The sequence below is a fragment of the Acomys russatus genome, chromosome 17 (assembly GCF_903995435.1).
Source record: "Acomys russatus chromosome 17, mAcoRus1.1, whole genome shotgun sequence".
Taxonomy (NCBI): Eukaryota; Metazoa; Chordata; class Mammalia; order Rodentia; family Muridae; genus Acomys; species Acomys russatus.
In genome coordinates this window covers 46,826,796-46,841,080 of record NC_067153.1, presented here as the reverse complement: position 1 = coordinate 46,841,080, position 14,285 = coordinate 46,826,796, and the positions used below count along the sequence as shown (strand labels likewise).

General features: G+C 50.8%; 1 protein-coding gene across 1 annotated transcript in view; it reads right to left on the bottom strand.

Annotated features, from left to right (window-relative positions):
• Window positions 1-7,544: 7,544 nt before the first annotated feature.
• Window positions 7,545-14,285, bottom strand: part of Parvb (parvin beta) — an 84,034-nt gene continuing 77,293 nt past the window's right edge. Inside the window, exons 11-13 of the mRNA XM_051160121.1 lie at window positions 11,656-11,757; window positions 7,925-7,997; window positions 7,545-7,707 (exon numbers count right to left, since the gene is read on the bottom strand). Coding sequence (XP_051016078.1) covers window positions 7,631-7,707; window positions 7,925-7,997; window positions 11,656-11,757 — 252 coding nt within the window. The 3' untranslated portion in view covers window positions 7,545-7,630. The remainder of the gene's footprint in view (window positions 7,708-7,924; window positions 7,998-11,655; window positions 11,758-14,285) is intronic.

The following is a 14,285-nucleotide window of genomic DNA, read 5'->3' as shown; positions in this document are numbered from 1 at the left end:
CACACGTCTGCCATGAAAGCCATTCAGTTCTGGGAGTGGATGGAGCTGTGTGGAGGCCCAGTCCAGTAGCCCTCCTCTTGACTGTATGGTTTTGAGCAGTGCGGGCTGGATAGGGCAGCCCTGACAGGCTCTCTCCACATCTGCAGCCAGCTGCCAGTTAATTGTCTCTAACAGCTGCACCCCCAGGGCTCCTGTTAAGTAGGGTTTACGGCTGTTGATTGCACGATCTTCATCCCCGGCAGAGGAGACAGAACCCAATGACTCTTCAAACCTCCTTTAGTGTCACTTTGGTTATTGTCCCTCTGGCCAGAGCAAGCCACACAGCCAGTGCAAGAGTCAGCACAGGAAGGTGTTACCCAAGGGCATGGATGGAGTGGAGGGAGGGATAATCTGTAGCATGTCTACCAACCAACCAACCAACCAACCAACACTAAGATGAGCATGGGTGCTATGCTAGGATGCAGGGTCAGGGCTGATACAGGACATCAGCAGGGCCATCAGGCTGTGGACAAGTGACCCAGCAGTGAAACAGATGGCTACCCACTAAGGATCTACTCAAGTCAACAGCAGAGAAAGCCAAGCCAGCTCAGCAGCCCAGAATGCAGCTATTGTGACAGAGGGTCACACCAAACCCCGTCACTGACCAGGGTCCACAGAATGGCTTGCTCCCCTGGGGAAGGGGCAAAGCATTTGTGTGTGGTGTGTGTGTGTGTGTGTGTGTGTGTGTGTGTGTGTGTGTGTGTGTGTGTGTGTGTTTGTACTCATATTCCAGGCCTCAGAATTGAACTATCTGCAGCTGGCAAAGACCACACCCCTCTCTGAGCTCCACAAGGCAATTATTAGCTGTGGATGAACTAAGGCAGCCCCATATCCACATTTGGGATTAAAACAAAAACATGTTTACATAGCATTAACAGTTGTTAAAGAAACCAAAACTTCCATTACATCCTCCTGTTGAGAACTCGCCCTCCAGCTTACCAGCCGTCCCAGTATAGGCTAAATTTTCTTTTAGCTAAAACCTGAACAGGCTGTGCTTTGAGTGTGTCCCCCACCAAAAGTTTATTTGTTGAGACTTGGTCCCTAGTCACATGCTAATGGTGCTTGCAGGCAGGACTTAAGGGAGGGAGCTAGGATCCCATGACGTTTTGAAAACGGGACCCTAGCTGGCACTCTACTCTGCCATAAGATGTGCTTTGTCCTGCAAACCTGGAAAGTCCATCACAGATGTCAACACGGCTGGAGAACCCACTCCCCAACCTCTGGAACCAAGAGCCAAGCATGCCTCGTGTTCCGTAAATTACCATCTTAGATGCTTTGCCACAGCAAGAGAGAACAAAGCTAAATGAGTACCCCAAGATTCTCAACTGCTCACCAGACAACTGGGTGTCATTTGACCTGTCACCCTACAAAGCCAGTGAGTCAAAATTTTCCATGGCCAATGGGGAGAGAGACCCATGGGACCAGACTCCAGCAGTCCCTTATCAGAGATATAGAGTTCATGTGCAGGTGTGGCACAGAGCAGACGTTCAGTAAATAGGAGTTCCTTCTGTGTGGGACCTACATGGGCTTTCCCACCCCTTGCCCCATGCAAAGACCACCCTGGATGGTGCTGACAATGATAACTCCCTGAGGCTGGCAGAGAGAGATCTCACAGCAGGCCTCGACTTCCCAGCTGTACAGTATTATCCCAGGGCAGCACTATCCCAGCTCTAGCCTGGGAACAGTTGCCTGGGTCACAGCAGATGGTCCCTTCCTTGTCTGAGTCCCCTGTGGTCACATTCCCCAGACTAGCTACAAAGGATGGATACACACAAGCCCAGAAACTTCTGAACTGGGGGGGCTTCCCTGGGGGCCTGACAACAGACAGACGGTCAGCCCAGGAGAATGGAAACACTCTGTGTGAGAGAGATAAGGTACAGAAAGGCCTGACAGCCCATGAGGCCCTTAGGTCTGGTCCCTCCTCTGAGCTGGCTTTGAGTTCTCTTGTAGCTTGAATGTAATTGGCTGCCATAGGCCCATAGAGAGTGACACTATTAGCAGAGGTGGCTTTGTTGGAGGAAGTGTGTCACTGTGGGGGCGGGCTTTGTGGTCTCATAGATGCGTAAGCCACACCCAGTGACAGTCTCCTTCTGCTGCCTTCAGATCAAGATGTAGAACTCTCGGCTCCTCACCATGTCTGCCTGCATGCTGCCATGCTTCCCGCCATGATGATAATGGACTAAACCTCTGAAACTGTAGGCCAGCCCCAATGAAATGTTATCTTTTGTAAGAGTTGCCATGGTGATGGTGTCTCTTCACAGCAATGAAACCCTCACTAAGACAAGCTTCTATACATGCTTACCCACAACCTGCCGCACCCTGTCACCCTAGTTTACCTAGTTTACCACATAGTCTCCTGATCCAGAACTCAGCTCTTATCATTGGCCATTCCTTTGGCCCTGCTTGATCAGGAGCCCCAAAAAAAGACCTACTGAGAAGAACTAATCAGAAGGTCTCCAGAGGGTCACGTGCCATGGCTGGCCTCAAAAACTGGTGTCTAATAAGTGCCAATTAAGGTTTTGGGTTTTTTTTTTTTTTTTTCAACTTGACAAAACTAGAGTCATCTGGAAAGAGGGAATCTCAACACAGAAAACACCTCCACCCGATTGGCCTGTGGACAAGCCTGTGGGACATTTTCTTGATTAATAATTGATGAGGCAGGGCCCAGCCATCTGTGGGCAGTCTCACTGCCTGACAGGTGATCCTGGATTCTATAGGAAAGTGGGCTGAGCAAGCTATGAAGAACAAGCCAGCAAGCAGCACCCCACTCTGTGGTCTCTGCATCAGCTCCTGCCTCCAGATTCCTGCCCTGCTTGAGTTCCTGTCCTGACTTCCTTCAATGAAGGATTGTCACGTGGCACTAGAGGCTGAAATAAACCCTTTCTTCTCCAATTTGTTTCTGTTTATGGTATTTATCACAGCAATAAAAGCAAAGTAGGACATAGGACACACACACACACTTTTTCCTTAGACAGGGTCTCATGTAGCTCAAGGTAGCTTTGAACTCATTGTATAATCAAAGGTGACCTTGAATTCTTTTTTTTTCTGTTTCTTTTATATATGTATATATATTAATTTATTCATACATCTCAATTATCAATTGAGTATCCTTGTATCCTCCTATTCCTCCCTCCTTCCTGCTTTTCCCTTACTCCCTTCCCCTATGACTGTGACTGAGGCGGGTCTCCTCCCCCTGTATATGCTCATAGGGTATCAAGTCTCTTCTTGGTAGCCTACTATCCTTCCTCTGAGTGCCACCAGGCCTCCCCATCCAGGAGACGTGGTCAAATATGGGTCACCAGAGTTCGTGTGAAAGTCAGTCCCCACTCTCTACTCAACTGTGGAGAATGTCCTGTCTATTGGCTAGATCTGAGTAGGGGTTGACCTTGGATGCCTGATCCTCCTGCCTCTACTCTCTGGTGAGGAGACTATAGACATACTCCACCACGTGTGGGTCTGTAGTGCTGAGGACTAACACTATTTAGCCCGGTCTGCTCTCGAACCCGTGGCTCTCTTGTCTTAGCTTCCCAACAGGGGCCTGGAGCAGCTAGCCAAGAACTCTACCAACTGACCTGTGGCCCCAGCTGCTAAGAGAGAAGCTTCTTCCTCTTCATCAATAGTAACAGATAAATCCTGAGCAACAAAAGAAGTCAAGATGGACTGACCATCCCAGGAGCCGGCAATTTACCTCAGGGTATCCCAGACTGAGCACAGTGACATTTGGGCACACTAATTCTTTGTTGTCCTGTGAGCTGTAGGGTGCCAGTAGCAAGCCAAGCCTCTCCAACAGGCCGGTAGTTCAGAGTTGTGACACCCAACCCACCTCCTAACATTACAACACATTGCTGAGGGACATGGTGTTGAAGATGGCTGCTTTCTCTTCCTCAGAACTGGGGGGGGGGGGGGGGGGGGGGGGCTTGGGCAAATTAACCCACCAGCAGTCACTGAAAAACAAAGCTGGACCAGAGCCCAAGAGCCCCTCCAAAGCCTACCCCCTTCCCAGCCAGTTAGTTGTCTTTAGCCTTTTAAAAAAGACTATATATGTGTGCATGTGTTATTTTTGTCCTGCATGGGTACACACAGTGTGTAGCGCACGTGTGTAGCAGTCAGAGAACAACCTCAGGTGTCAGCGATCACCTTCTACCTTGTTTGAAGCAGGGAATCGGCTGTTACCTGCTGTGTTCACCAAGGTAGCTGGCCCTTGAGTTTTCAGGGATTCTGTCTCCACTTCTCTTGCAGGAAGCCTGGGATTACGGACTCTGCATTTGGCAGATAAAGCTGGAGGTTCAGATTCAGGTCTTCCAAATGACAGAGCAAGCACCTCACCCACCGGGCTGTCTCCCAGCATTATGGGGTAGGGAAAACTGTTTTGAGACAAGGTCTCACTCTGTAGCCCAGGCTACCTTGGAACTATGTAGGCCAGGCTAGCCTTGAACTCTTGGCTTCCCAGTGAGCATCACTCTGTAGAGGAAATGTACCTGAGGCATGAGACTTCTTCGGGGAAGGGGGTTACAAAATGCCAAGCTGAGGTCGCCACTGCAGACTGGCTCTGACTTCCTACCCCTTCCACACAGAGAGCAGGGAAGCCCATCCCCCAGCCCTTCTGTTCCTCACCAGTATCTTCCTTCAGCGGGTGCCTGGTAGCACCAGAGGGAAGAGTTCAAGCCAGCCTGGCAATGTGAAATAATGCGGCCCCAGCTCCGGGCGGGGAGAACAGAGACCAGCTGGTGCATCTGAGCTCCTCACTAGAGCAAGTCAGAGCACATTGTGACACCCCGAGAGCTTCAAGCTTCGTCTCCAGCCTGAAATGTCTGGCAGAGGAAGCCACTAGTTTGAGCTGTCGCAAGCACGCCATCCCTGCTGTCTGCCAGGAGGGTCTGATCAAAGCACAGCCGGGGGTTTAGTGGTTTTTATTTAATATCCAGAAATCCAAAGGGCACATTGCTTCGAACAATTAAAAAGACAATAAAGCATCGTTGCACAGACAGGGGAATGGATTTAGCTGTTTGGGGGAAAAAAAAAAGATTTCCCTTTGTCAGGCCTATATGAGAATGCAGGGAGGGGTCCCTGGGCTGGGGGCTTGCTCAACTGGGTACAAAAGGGGAACAAGAGCTGTCTGCAGGTCCACAGAGGTCAGCAGAGCTGGAGGGGGTTCTCTAATCAGCACAGGATGGAGGGGAGCAACCCCACCCCCTGGCCACCGGACCTGGGGGAGGGGAGTGCAGACCTGTCTGTCCCTTCCTTGTGTCCCCGTGGGGGTGACAGATGGTGGTATTTCTACCAGTTTTGGTGTCCAGATATCTCTTCAAATAACAATACCAGAAAAGAATGTAGAAGGTTCCAGAACTTCCTTAAATTAACAGCTAAAAGAGATGTATTTTCATTCCAGAGCCTCCCCACCCCCAGTGAAAGCTGTGCTGGGGTGGGGGAGTTTTGGGGTGGGCACTGGCTACCTGAGGTCATGGAGGGAGGCAGCTCTCCCTTTACCCTGATGGCCCTGAAGTTGGCCTACAAGCCTTGGTTCTTGGTGCCTCTGTCCAGGCTGTGGTGTGAATGCCAACTCCATAGTGGAAGGAGAGCGAGGTCATTTGGAGGGGGTGGCACAGTGTGCTCTGACTTGCTCTAGTCTAGTGATGAGCTCAGATGCAGCATGTGAGAACCACACCTCCACACTCAGCCAACAGGGAAAGTCGCGCCTTCGTGGAACTTTCTGCTGCACAAGTCCTTCTGTGAGGCAAAAGGAGCCTGCTTGGATTCCAAGTGGAACATGTGTCCTCCAGACAGGAAAGCCCAGAAAGCCACAGCCCTTCCAAGGCTTACTCTTTTTCTTTCCCTCAGCACCATAGGTCTCTGCAAGCCCTTTGCATCTAGGCTTCCTGCCCCAGGGATACAGGACACCTTTGCCCAGCCCACCCGTGAGCAGAGCAAGAGGGAGGCAGCAGCTCTTGGATGCTGCTGTGGTTCTGTGCACACGAGGAAGGCAGCACAGAATGTTCCAGTCCCGGCTATTTTGTCAGTGTGGCTCTTTAATGTCACCGCATCCCACAGGGAGACACGGTAATGCCGTTTTAATTATGTCTTTCCCCTGCTGGGAAGCCACCTCCATCGGAGCGGCTATTCCAAGCCCGTCCCCAGCTTAGCAACCGTGGAACCAAGGGAGGATATTAAACTGTTTTCCGGAACTTCACCACTGGCATTCAATTCAGTATCCACACCTCGTTTCATGGCCCTGGCCCGTGGCAAGGTGGGAAGGAGAAAGGGGAGGCTTACTGTAGCTGTGACTGCAGAAGGCTCAAGGAAGGGGGACGAGGTGGCTGTACTGAAGGCTGCAGGTAGGAAGAGCATGAGAGGGGCGAACCCGAGGAGTAGGGTTCCTGAAACAAGGAGCCAGCCAGGCACGGCATCACCACTCCTATCTAGAGTCAAGGGAAGTGAGTGGTGACAGGCTTATAGGAACAGCAGCATTTTCTTTTACAGGTCATGCTGCGGGAGATGTAGTAGAGTTCTTGGGGGGGGGGGGATGTGGACATTTCATATGTCCCCCTTCCTAATACCAGCTGAGACATATCCCACAAACCCACTCCTGGCATTTGGAGACAGGGCCTTGCAGATGCCATGGGGCCAGCGAGGTTATGCAGGGGATGGGTTCCAACTTTGGAATAAAGAGAAGACTAATACAGGAGGAGGGATGGTGGAAAGGCAGAGAGAAGTGGCCTGCCAGCATCTTCATCTCTTACTCCCTAGCCCTCAAAGTCTCCAGATGCACGCCTCTGTCATTCCGGCTGCCAGTGACCTGTGGTCAGGCAGCCTTGGTAATGGATCCCCACCCCCTTGTAAAGTCTCTAAAAATGTGTCCATTCCCTAACGGGGCCTCGGAGATGGAAGGTTGCGGCTCCAGGCTGGCTCACGCTGCACATTCAGAGCCAGCAAGAGACCTATGCATGCCCTGTGCAAGCTGCCGTGAGCCCACCCTTCTCCTGCCCCCCCCCCCCCCGCGGCATTCTGGGTCCCCGGAGTTCATGTAAAAGGTCAGCTAAAACCAGTAAAACCGCAAGACGGATGGGGGTGGGGGGACCCACGTCACGAGTCTAAGGCTTCTGAGACTCAGGAGTGAAATACTGTGAGGATCTTTTTACTGAGACAAGACCCTGCTTCCAAGGCCAGGCCCAGCCCAGGGGCTTCCTGAGGACAAGTGGGGCGGAGTCCCTGGCACCCCGGCTGCTGTGTTCCTGCTGTCAGTAACTGCTCCATGGGCTGGAGCACAGGTGGACAGCCCTCTCCAGCTGAGGGGCAGGCTGGGACTTTGATGTTTTTCATCTTTTGACGAAGGCAGAGAAAAAGAGGAAGTGAGGCCTCAAACCCGAGAGGGTGTTTTAAAGCACCAAGTTCTCAAAGGCCAAAGCCGCTGGGGAAACACAAGGGAAAAGGGGTTTAAAGCAACAACCAATCAGGGCAGGGAGCAGAGAGGAGGGGTGGGACAGGGAAGCCAGAGGCCTCCCTGGGGAGGTGTTTCCTGGGAAAGCAGGGACCGTGGGTGGATGCTCTCATTTTTCTTGCCTAGAAATTGTCCCGGCAGGATCAGCCACTCTTGTCACTCCACGTCCTTGTACTTGGTGAACAGAGTGTAAAGGACCCGCAGAGTGGATTTGAGGTCCAAGTTCACCACATCTGCAGAAGTAAAACAGACAAGATAGCACTGGCTGGAGAGGACAGATTCCGTGAGCTGCAGGCTGTATTGCTACACGTGAAACAGAAAGATGCCTGCCATCTGTCCACAGAACATGCAGGCTGCCCGGGGCCCTCTTTGTATTTGGAACTGTTATGTGTGTGTGTGTGTGGGGGGGGGGTGTTACCTTTAGGGCGAGCCTTAGGGGAGGGGTGTTACCTTCAGGGCGAGCCTTGGGTTTTTTGAGGCCTCCATCCAGCATCAGTTCAAAGGCAAAGGCCACATTGTGCACCTGCAAGGAACGAGACAGCAGCAGGGTCAGTGCCAGTAAGGTCTGTGTCCCCCACATCTGACTACGTTGACACAGTCCTTCCTTCTGTATGGAAAGAACTGATGGTTTCCCTTTGCATGAAGCCCACCAGGACACAATCCAGGGCACAGTTATCCTGTGCACACAACAGTGAGTTCATGGGGGTTTTCGGTAGCTCCTGTTCTCCGTGTCAAGGGTCTGGGTCTGATGGATGGAAGGATGGCAACTCCCAACCTGCCCTCCTCCCCCGGGGGTCATAGCCAAGTGTTCCTTCTGAGCCAGAATCTCCCATCTGATGAGAAATGACAGATTGAGAAACTGAGGCTTGGGGAAGACAAGACCCTTGCAAAGGCGCTCACAGGCCAGGGCACTCCTCTGAACACAGGGCAGCTTCATGCTACCTGGTCAGATAACTAAGGCTGGGCAAGCTGGGCATCCCTGCAGGCCTGTCTGTGTCTCTGTGGGGGTACACTGTCCTTGAGGCAACTGGGGACCCTGTTGGAATTAAGGTTAGTCTAAGGGCTAGCATGGAGGTTCCCAGTCCTGGCCCTGACCATCTGCCTGCCTGACCACCCTGCCCTGCTCATCCAACTGATCACTCAATCACTTCCATTCTGCTAATGACGGCTAAAGAAGCTCCAAGTGGGAGCCTCTTTGCCATGTTTAAAGTGTACAGGGGTCAAGCCGGGCGGTGGTGGGGCCCTTGGGAGACAGTTCGGAGGTCTGTGAGTTCAAGGCCAGCCTGGTCTACAAAGTGATTCCAGCATAGCCCGGGGCTACTCACAGAGAAACCCTGTCTCCAAAACAAAACATCAAGAACAACAACAAAAAAAAACCAAAACAAAACCAAAAGACAAAAAAAAAAATAAGAAAAACGAAATAAATAAATAAGAGTCAAGAGCAACCAAAACTGTGTGCAGCACCCACCTACCCTGAGCCAAGGAGGATGAGAGGGTAGGACCATCACATTAGCGAGTGCACAGACCACAGACACCAGCTGGACAGGCCTTAGGGCTCCGAGTGACCAAATGTCTCTCCAGCAGTAGCACTGCCTGTCACCACACTGTGAGTGAGCCAGGAATGCCAGCAATAATCTCCCTTACCGTGTCAATTGTGAATGAGCAGAAGGCAGAAACCCACAGGGTCTGAGCTGTCCGGTCTTGTGGCTCCTCCTTCCCCAGTGCTGGAAAGCGAACCCAGGGTTTCCTGTGCACTGGGCACGTGTTCTGCCACTGAGCTATCCCTCCCACCTAATGTTGTTTGCTTTTTCTCTTGTTTTTTTCTGAGACAAAAACTAAGTATAGGGAGATAAATTTGACCTTCTAACCTCCCTGCCTCCACCTCTCAAGGCCTGGGATTACAGATGTTTACTGCCGTGCCTTTTTACATGGTGCCAGGGATCGAACCCAGGGCCTGAGTATGCTCTGCAAGTATTCTACCAACCGAGCCGCAACCCTAGCCTAATGCCTTTGGTTAAAGATGTAGGCATCTGCTATGCTTGAGGGAGCACCTCCTTGCTGAATCTCTGCCTCCTTCAGCACTCCTGAGATGCCCTGGGCCAGAGCAAAGGATCCTCAGTTTCAGGCCACAGAGCCTGCCCACTGCCCCCCCTGCCCCCTGCCCCTGTGCAGGATATGGCACTCCCAGCCATGAGGACTAGGAGACAAATACACCGGTGCACCTCATAGAGGTGCAGCAATATAAGCGCTTCACCACCACCCCCCAAAAGGAAAAGATCAGAATATACATGCAAAGGTGTTAGAAAGGGGCTCAGCCCTCGTGCCTCCCGGAGGAGAAGGCCCCAGATGCCTACAGAGTCAAACACCCTGACCTCCTATCTCCCTGGAGAGTGGGAGGACCCTCTCGGTGTGTGCTCATCACTGCCCTAGGACCGGAGGGCAGCCAGCAAAGATGTTCACCCTGGTTTCAAAGGGAGGAAGCCAGGCCGAGGAGGAACGTGGCTTCTGCCACCTGTTCAAAGCCTTTTTTGGACAAAAACCCAGTTCTTCTGGTTGAATTCAGGGTTCTCACCAACCTCCTTATTAGTTCAAGCAAAGACAAGATTTCCCAGAGATAATACAGCCACGTAGGGGCCTGGGTATGTAAGAGCCTGTTTACCAACGGTCTGACCTCTGGTATCTACTACAGCAGCTCCATGGTCTTGACAGCTCTGTACCGCTCATTCCTCACGGTACTCACGCTCCCTCCATCCCCACTGTGGACTCCCACATGCCAAACTTCCTAATCCATCCAATTCTATCTCTGCAGGCATGATAGGAACGACATTTGGCCATGAGCAGACAGACTGCTTGGTGCCAGGAGCCGGCAGATTGATAAACACTGGCCCGTTCTCTGCTGTTACCCTGGCTCCCACTGTGGTTGCCACCGTCTGCTTCCATGCCTCATGGGCCCCAAGCAAACCCAAACTGGCCTCTGCCAAGTCCCCGTAAGCGACACACTAACTCTTCAGTGGCAGACCTAACTGTGGGGAGCCTGGGAAGGACAGACAACACAGGAGGAGCAGACACAGGGACACAGGTAGTGTGGGCAACCCACACTCAAGGGCCAGGCCAGAGGCTCTTACAGAAGGAATTTTCACACAGTAATAAAGTGTACATCCCTACACACAGTCTCACCACATACCCACACACACATGTACACACATATATACATATACACAGGCACATATGAGGATACTCTTACACATACATGCATACATAAACATATATACACACATACGTAGGCATGCACACATACATAAGTACACACACTGACATACACTCAGAGAGACATACATACAGGCATGTATGTATATACCAGGAGAGGCACACATGTACACATATACAGAGATACATAGACATATATATATGCATACAAACACATATACACACACTTCTCCAAATGACACCAATCACAGATAGACACCGTCTGGGGAACTGTAGCACACTGAATAAGTATCACCACTGCTGATCTCTAACAATACAGAAATCATCTACTTTGCATAGCATTTGCATATCTGCATTAAGTATTATAAGCCACCAGATAGGATTTAACATCTATAGGAGGAAGTGCGTAGGCTTTATGCTTTACGCTTTATATGACATTTCACATGTGGGACTTGAGCATCTGCAGGCTTCGGTACCCAGTGGGGTCCTGGAACCCATCCCCAGCAAGTTCAGAGGGACGACTGTAAATATTTGAGAAAAAATCCTTTTGTGGCAGGAGGAAAAATAGAAGCAAAAGCGACGCAGCCAGGATCGTGAGGCAGGAGGCACAAGCAGGCACATGCTGCCAAGTCACACGCGTGTCACTCGGGGACATGACATTTGGAGGCTCCCAAAACAGGGAAGCCCAAAGGGCTGTTTGTGGCATTTGACCAGAGTCATTAAAAACAACACAAGCCTGGAGGGGGGAGACATGGAGGGGACAGGACCAAGCAACACACATACCCCTGCATGTCACTAAGGGGTTTCCCATTCTGTCTTCAGGGAGCTATATGGGATTGAATCCCACATGCTGTGTTGCTTCACATTCTAAAGAATACTGAGGGGCTGCAGCTGGCCAGTGCTACCAGGGGACTCTCCTTCTGTCTACTCTGGGGGACATAGCTAGGGACACTCCCAGGAAACAAGGCACTTACCTTCTGGTCAAAGCTGTCAGGAGTCAGGTAGAAGTTATGGAGGGGGACAAAGTAGTTCTCAAGGAGGCCCAGGAGCAGAACCAGGTACACACCGTCTGCAAACTGCAGAGAAAACTCAGTGACAATTCTGGGCCATGTGTGGGGTGGACAGACACCCTGTGTGTGTGTGCAGGAGGATGTGTGAATGCCCCCGACAGGTTGCAGTGCCCGTCCCAGGGCTCCATCCCTACCCAGCACCCTCAGACTTCCCTGAGAACTCTTAGCAGAGCTCAAGGAAAGAGTCCCGTGCCCTAGTCACCCACAGGAGGGGACAAGGGGTGAAGAACAAAGAACCCCCACTCTTGACACCCATGCCCCTCCTTGGGCAAGCCAGGAAGGTGCAACAGCTGCTTTTGCAGTGGAAGCAATGGGTGCCTTAGCTGTGTAACACAAAACTTACCAACTTAACTAGTTTAAAACAATTCTAATCTTTTTAAATATTTATTTCATGTGTCTGAGTGTTTCACCTGCATGTATGTGTGTGCATCACGGGTATGCCTGGTGCCCACAGAGGTCAGGAAAAAATATTGGATACCCTGGAACAGGTGTTACAGATAGTTGTGAGCCACTGTGTGGGTACCGGGAAATGAACTCAGGTCCTCTGTGAGAGGAACGAGTGCTCTAATCCACTATCTCATCTCTCCAGCCCTTAAATTCTTTTATTTATTTTTTGTGTATGTGTGTGCGCGCATACACCAGAGTGCACATGTGACAGTCAGAGGACAACTTGTAGGAGTCGATGTTCTCCTTCTACCGTGAGTCCTAGAGGTTGAACTCAGGCCATCAGGCTTGGTGGCAAGTGCCTTAACCTGATGATGAGCCATCTCATTGGCCCCCATCTTCACCACTTTTAGGTGTTCCAGTGGCATGAAGAATGCTCACACTGTCATACACTGCCACCACCAGCCATTTCCAGAATCCTGTCTCCATTGAACACTGATTCCCTAGGAACCCTTCATAGTCCTTCTGTAGTTATTGTTGTGATTTTATCATCTTTTGAGGCAGGGTCATACTATGTATCCCAGACTGGCCTCAAGCTCAAAATGATCCTCCTCCTCCTCAGCTTCCTGAGTCCTAGAATTTGGGGTTTTATTTTCGTGTGTGTGTGTGTGTGTGTGTGTGTGTGTGTGTGTGTGTGTGTGTGTGTGTACACACCAGTAGGCAAGTATGCAGAGGTCAGAAGATATGAGGTGTCTTCTTATATTGCTCTCTACTTTATTCTTAAGACAGGGTCTCTCACTGAGCCTGAGGCTCACCATTTTCAGCTAGCTGGGCTGGCCAGAGAGCCCTACAGAACCTCCTGCCTGGTCCCCCACCCCAGCACTGGGGTTACAGGTGCACATGCCCACACTTGGCTCTTCACCTGGGTGCTGGGAATTTGAACTCAGGTCCTCGTGTTTGTACAGCATATGCTCTGATCCATTGAGCCCCCATCCCTGGCCCAGGTGTTTTTAAACAGGTTCTCGTTCTAGCCTAGAATAGTCTGGAATTTTCAGCCATCTTCCTGCCTCAGCCTCCCAAGTATTCATATTAGGAACAAGAGTTATCAGGCCCCACGTCCTTCCTATCTCCAGGGGTTTTTATTCTTGGGGGAACTCACACTTGTGGATTACATGACACTTGTCCTTTCCCACCCAGCCTCCATGGGCTTTTTTCCTTATCTAACCATTTTTCTTTAAATGTACAGCTGAAGTCCAGAAGAGGGCACCAGATCACATTATAGATGGTTGTGGGCCACCATGTGGTTTCTGGGAATTGAATTCAGGACCTCTGGAAGAGCAGTCAGTGCTCTTAGCCTCTGAGCCATCTCTCCAGCCCTTTGTCTAACCATTTTAATTGTGGCTATTTATATACCTTCAATAGCCCAAATTAGATAGCCAGTAACACCACTACTGTGCAGCAATATTCCAAACTCCTGAATTTGACTGTAGTTTTTTGTTGCTGTTGTTTTAGATTTATTTTGTGTATGAGTAGTTTACCTGCAAGTATGTATGTATGCATGTATGTATGCATGTATGCATGTATGTATGTATATGCACAATGTGGATGCCCAATGCCCATGGAAGTCGGAAGAGGGCACTGGATCCTCTGGAACTCCAGCTAAAGATGGTTGTAAGCTACCATGTGGGTGGTGGCACACGCCTTTAATCCCAGCACTCAAGGGGCAGAGGCAGGTGGATTGCTGTGAGTGCAAGACCAGCCTGGTCTACAAAGTGAGTCCAGGACAGTCAAGGCTACACAGAGAAACCCTGCCTCAAAAAACCAAAACAAAAAACCAAGCCAAAACAAAACAACAACAATGATTGTGAGCTACCATGTGGGTGGTGGGCACCAAACCTGGGTCCTCTACAAGAGCAACAACTGCCCTTGACTACTGAAGCATCTTTCCAGCCCCCTTGATGCTCTTTTAATTACAGGGTTTATTTGGTGAGTATGTGCGTATGGACACACCCACACACATACACACACAGACCAGGGTGCACACGTGGAGGTTCCATTCTCTCCCTGAACTGTGCAGGTTCCAGGACCAAACTCAGGTCATCTGCCTTGGCAACAAGCATCTTCATCCTCTGCACCACTTTGCTGGCCCC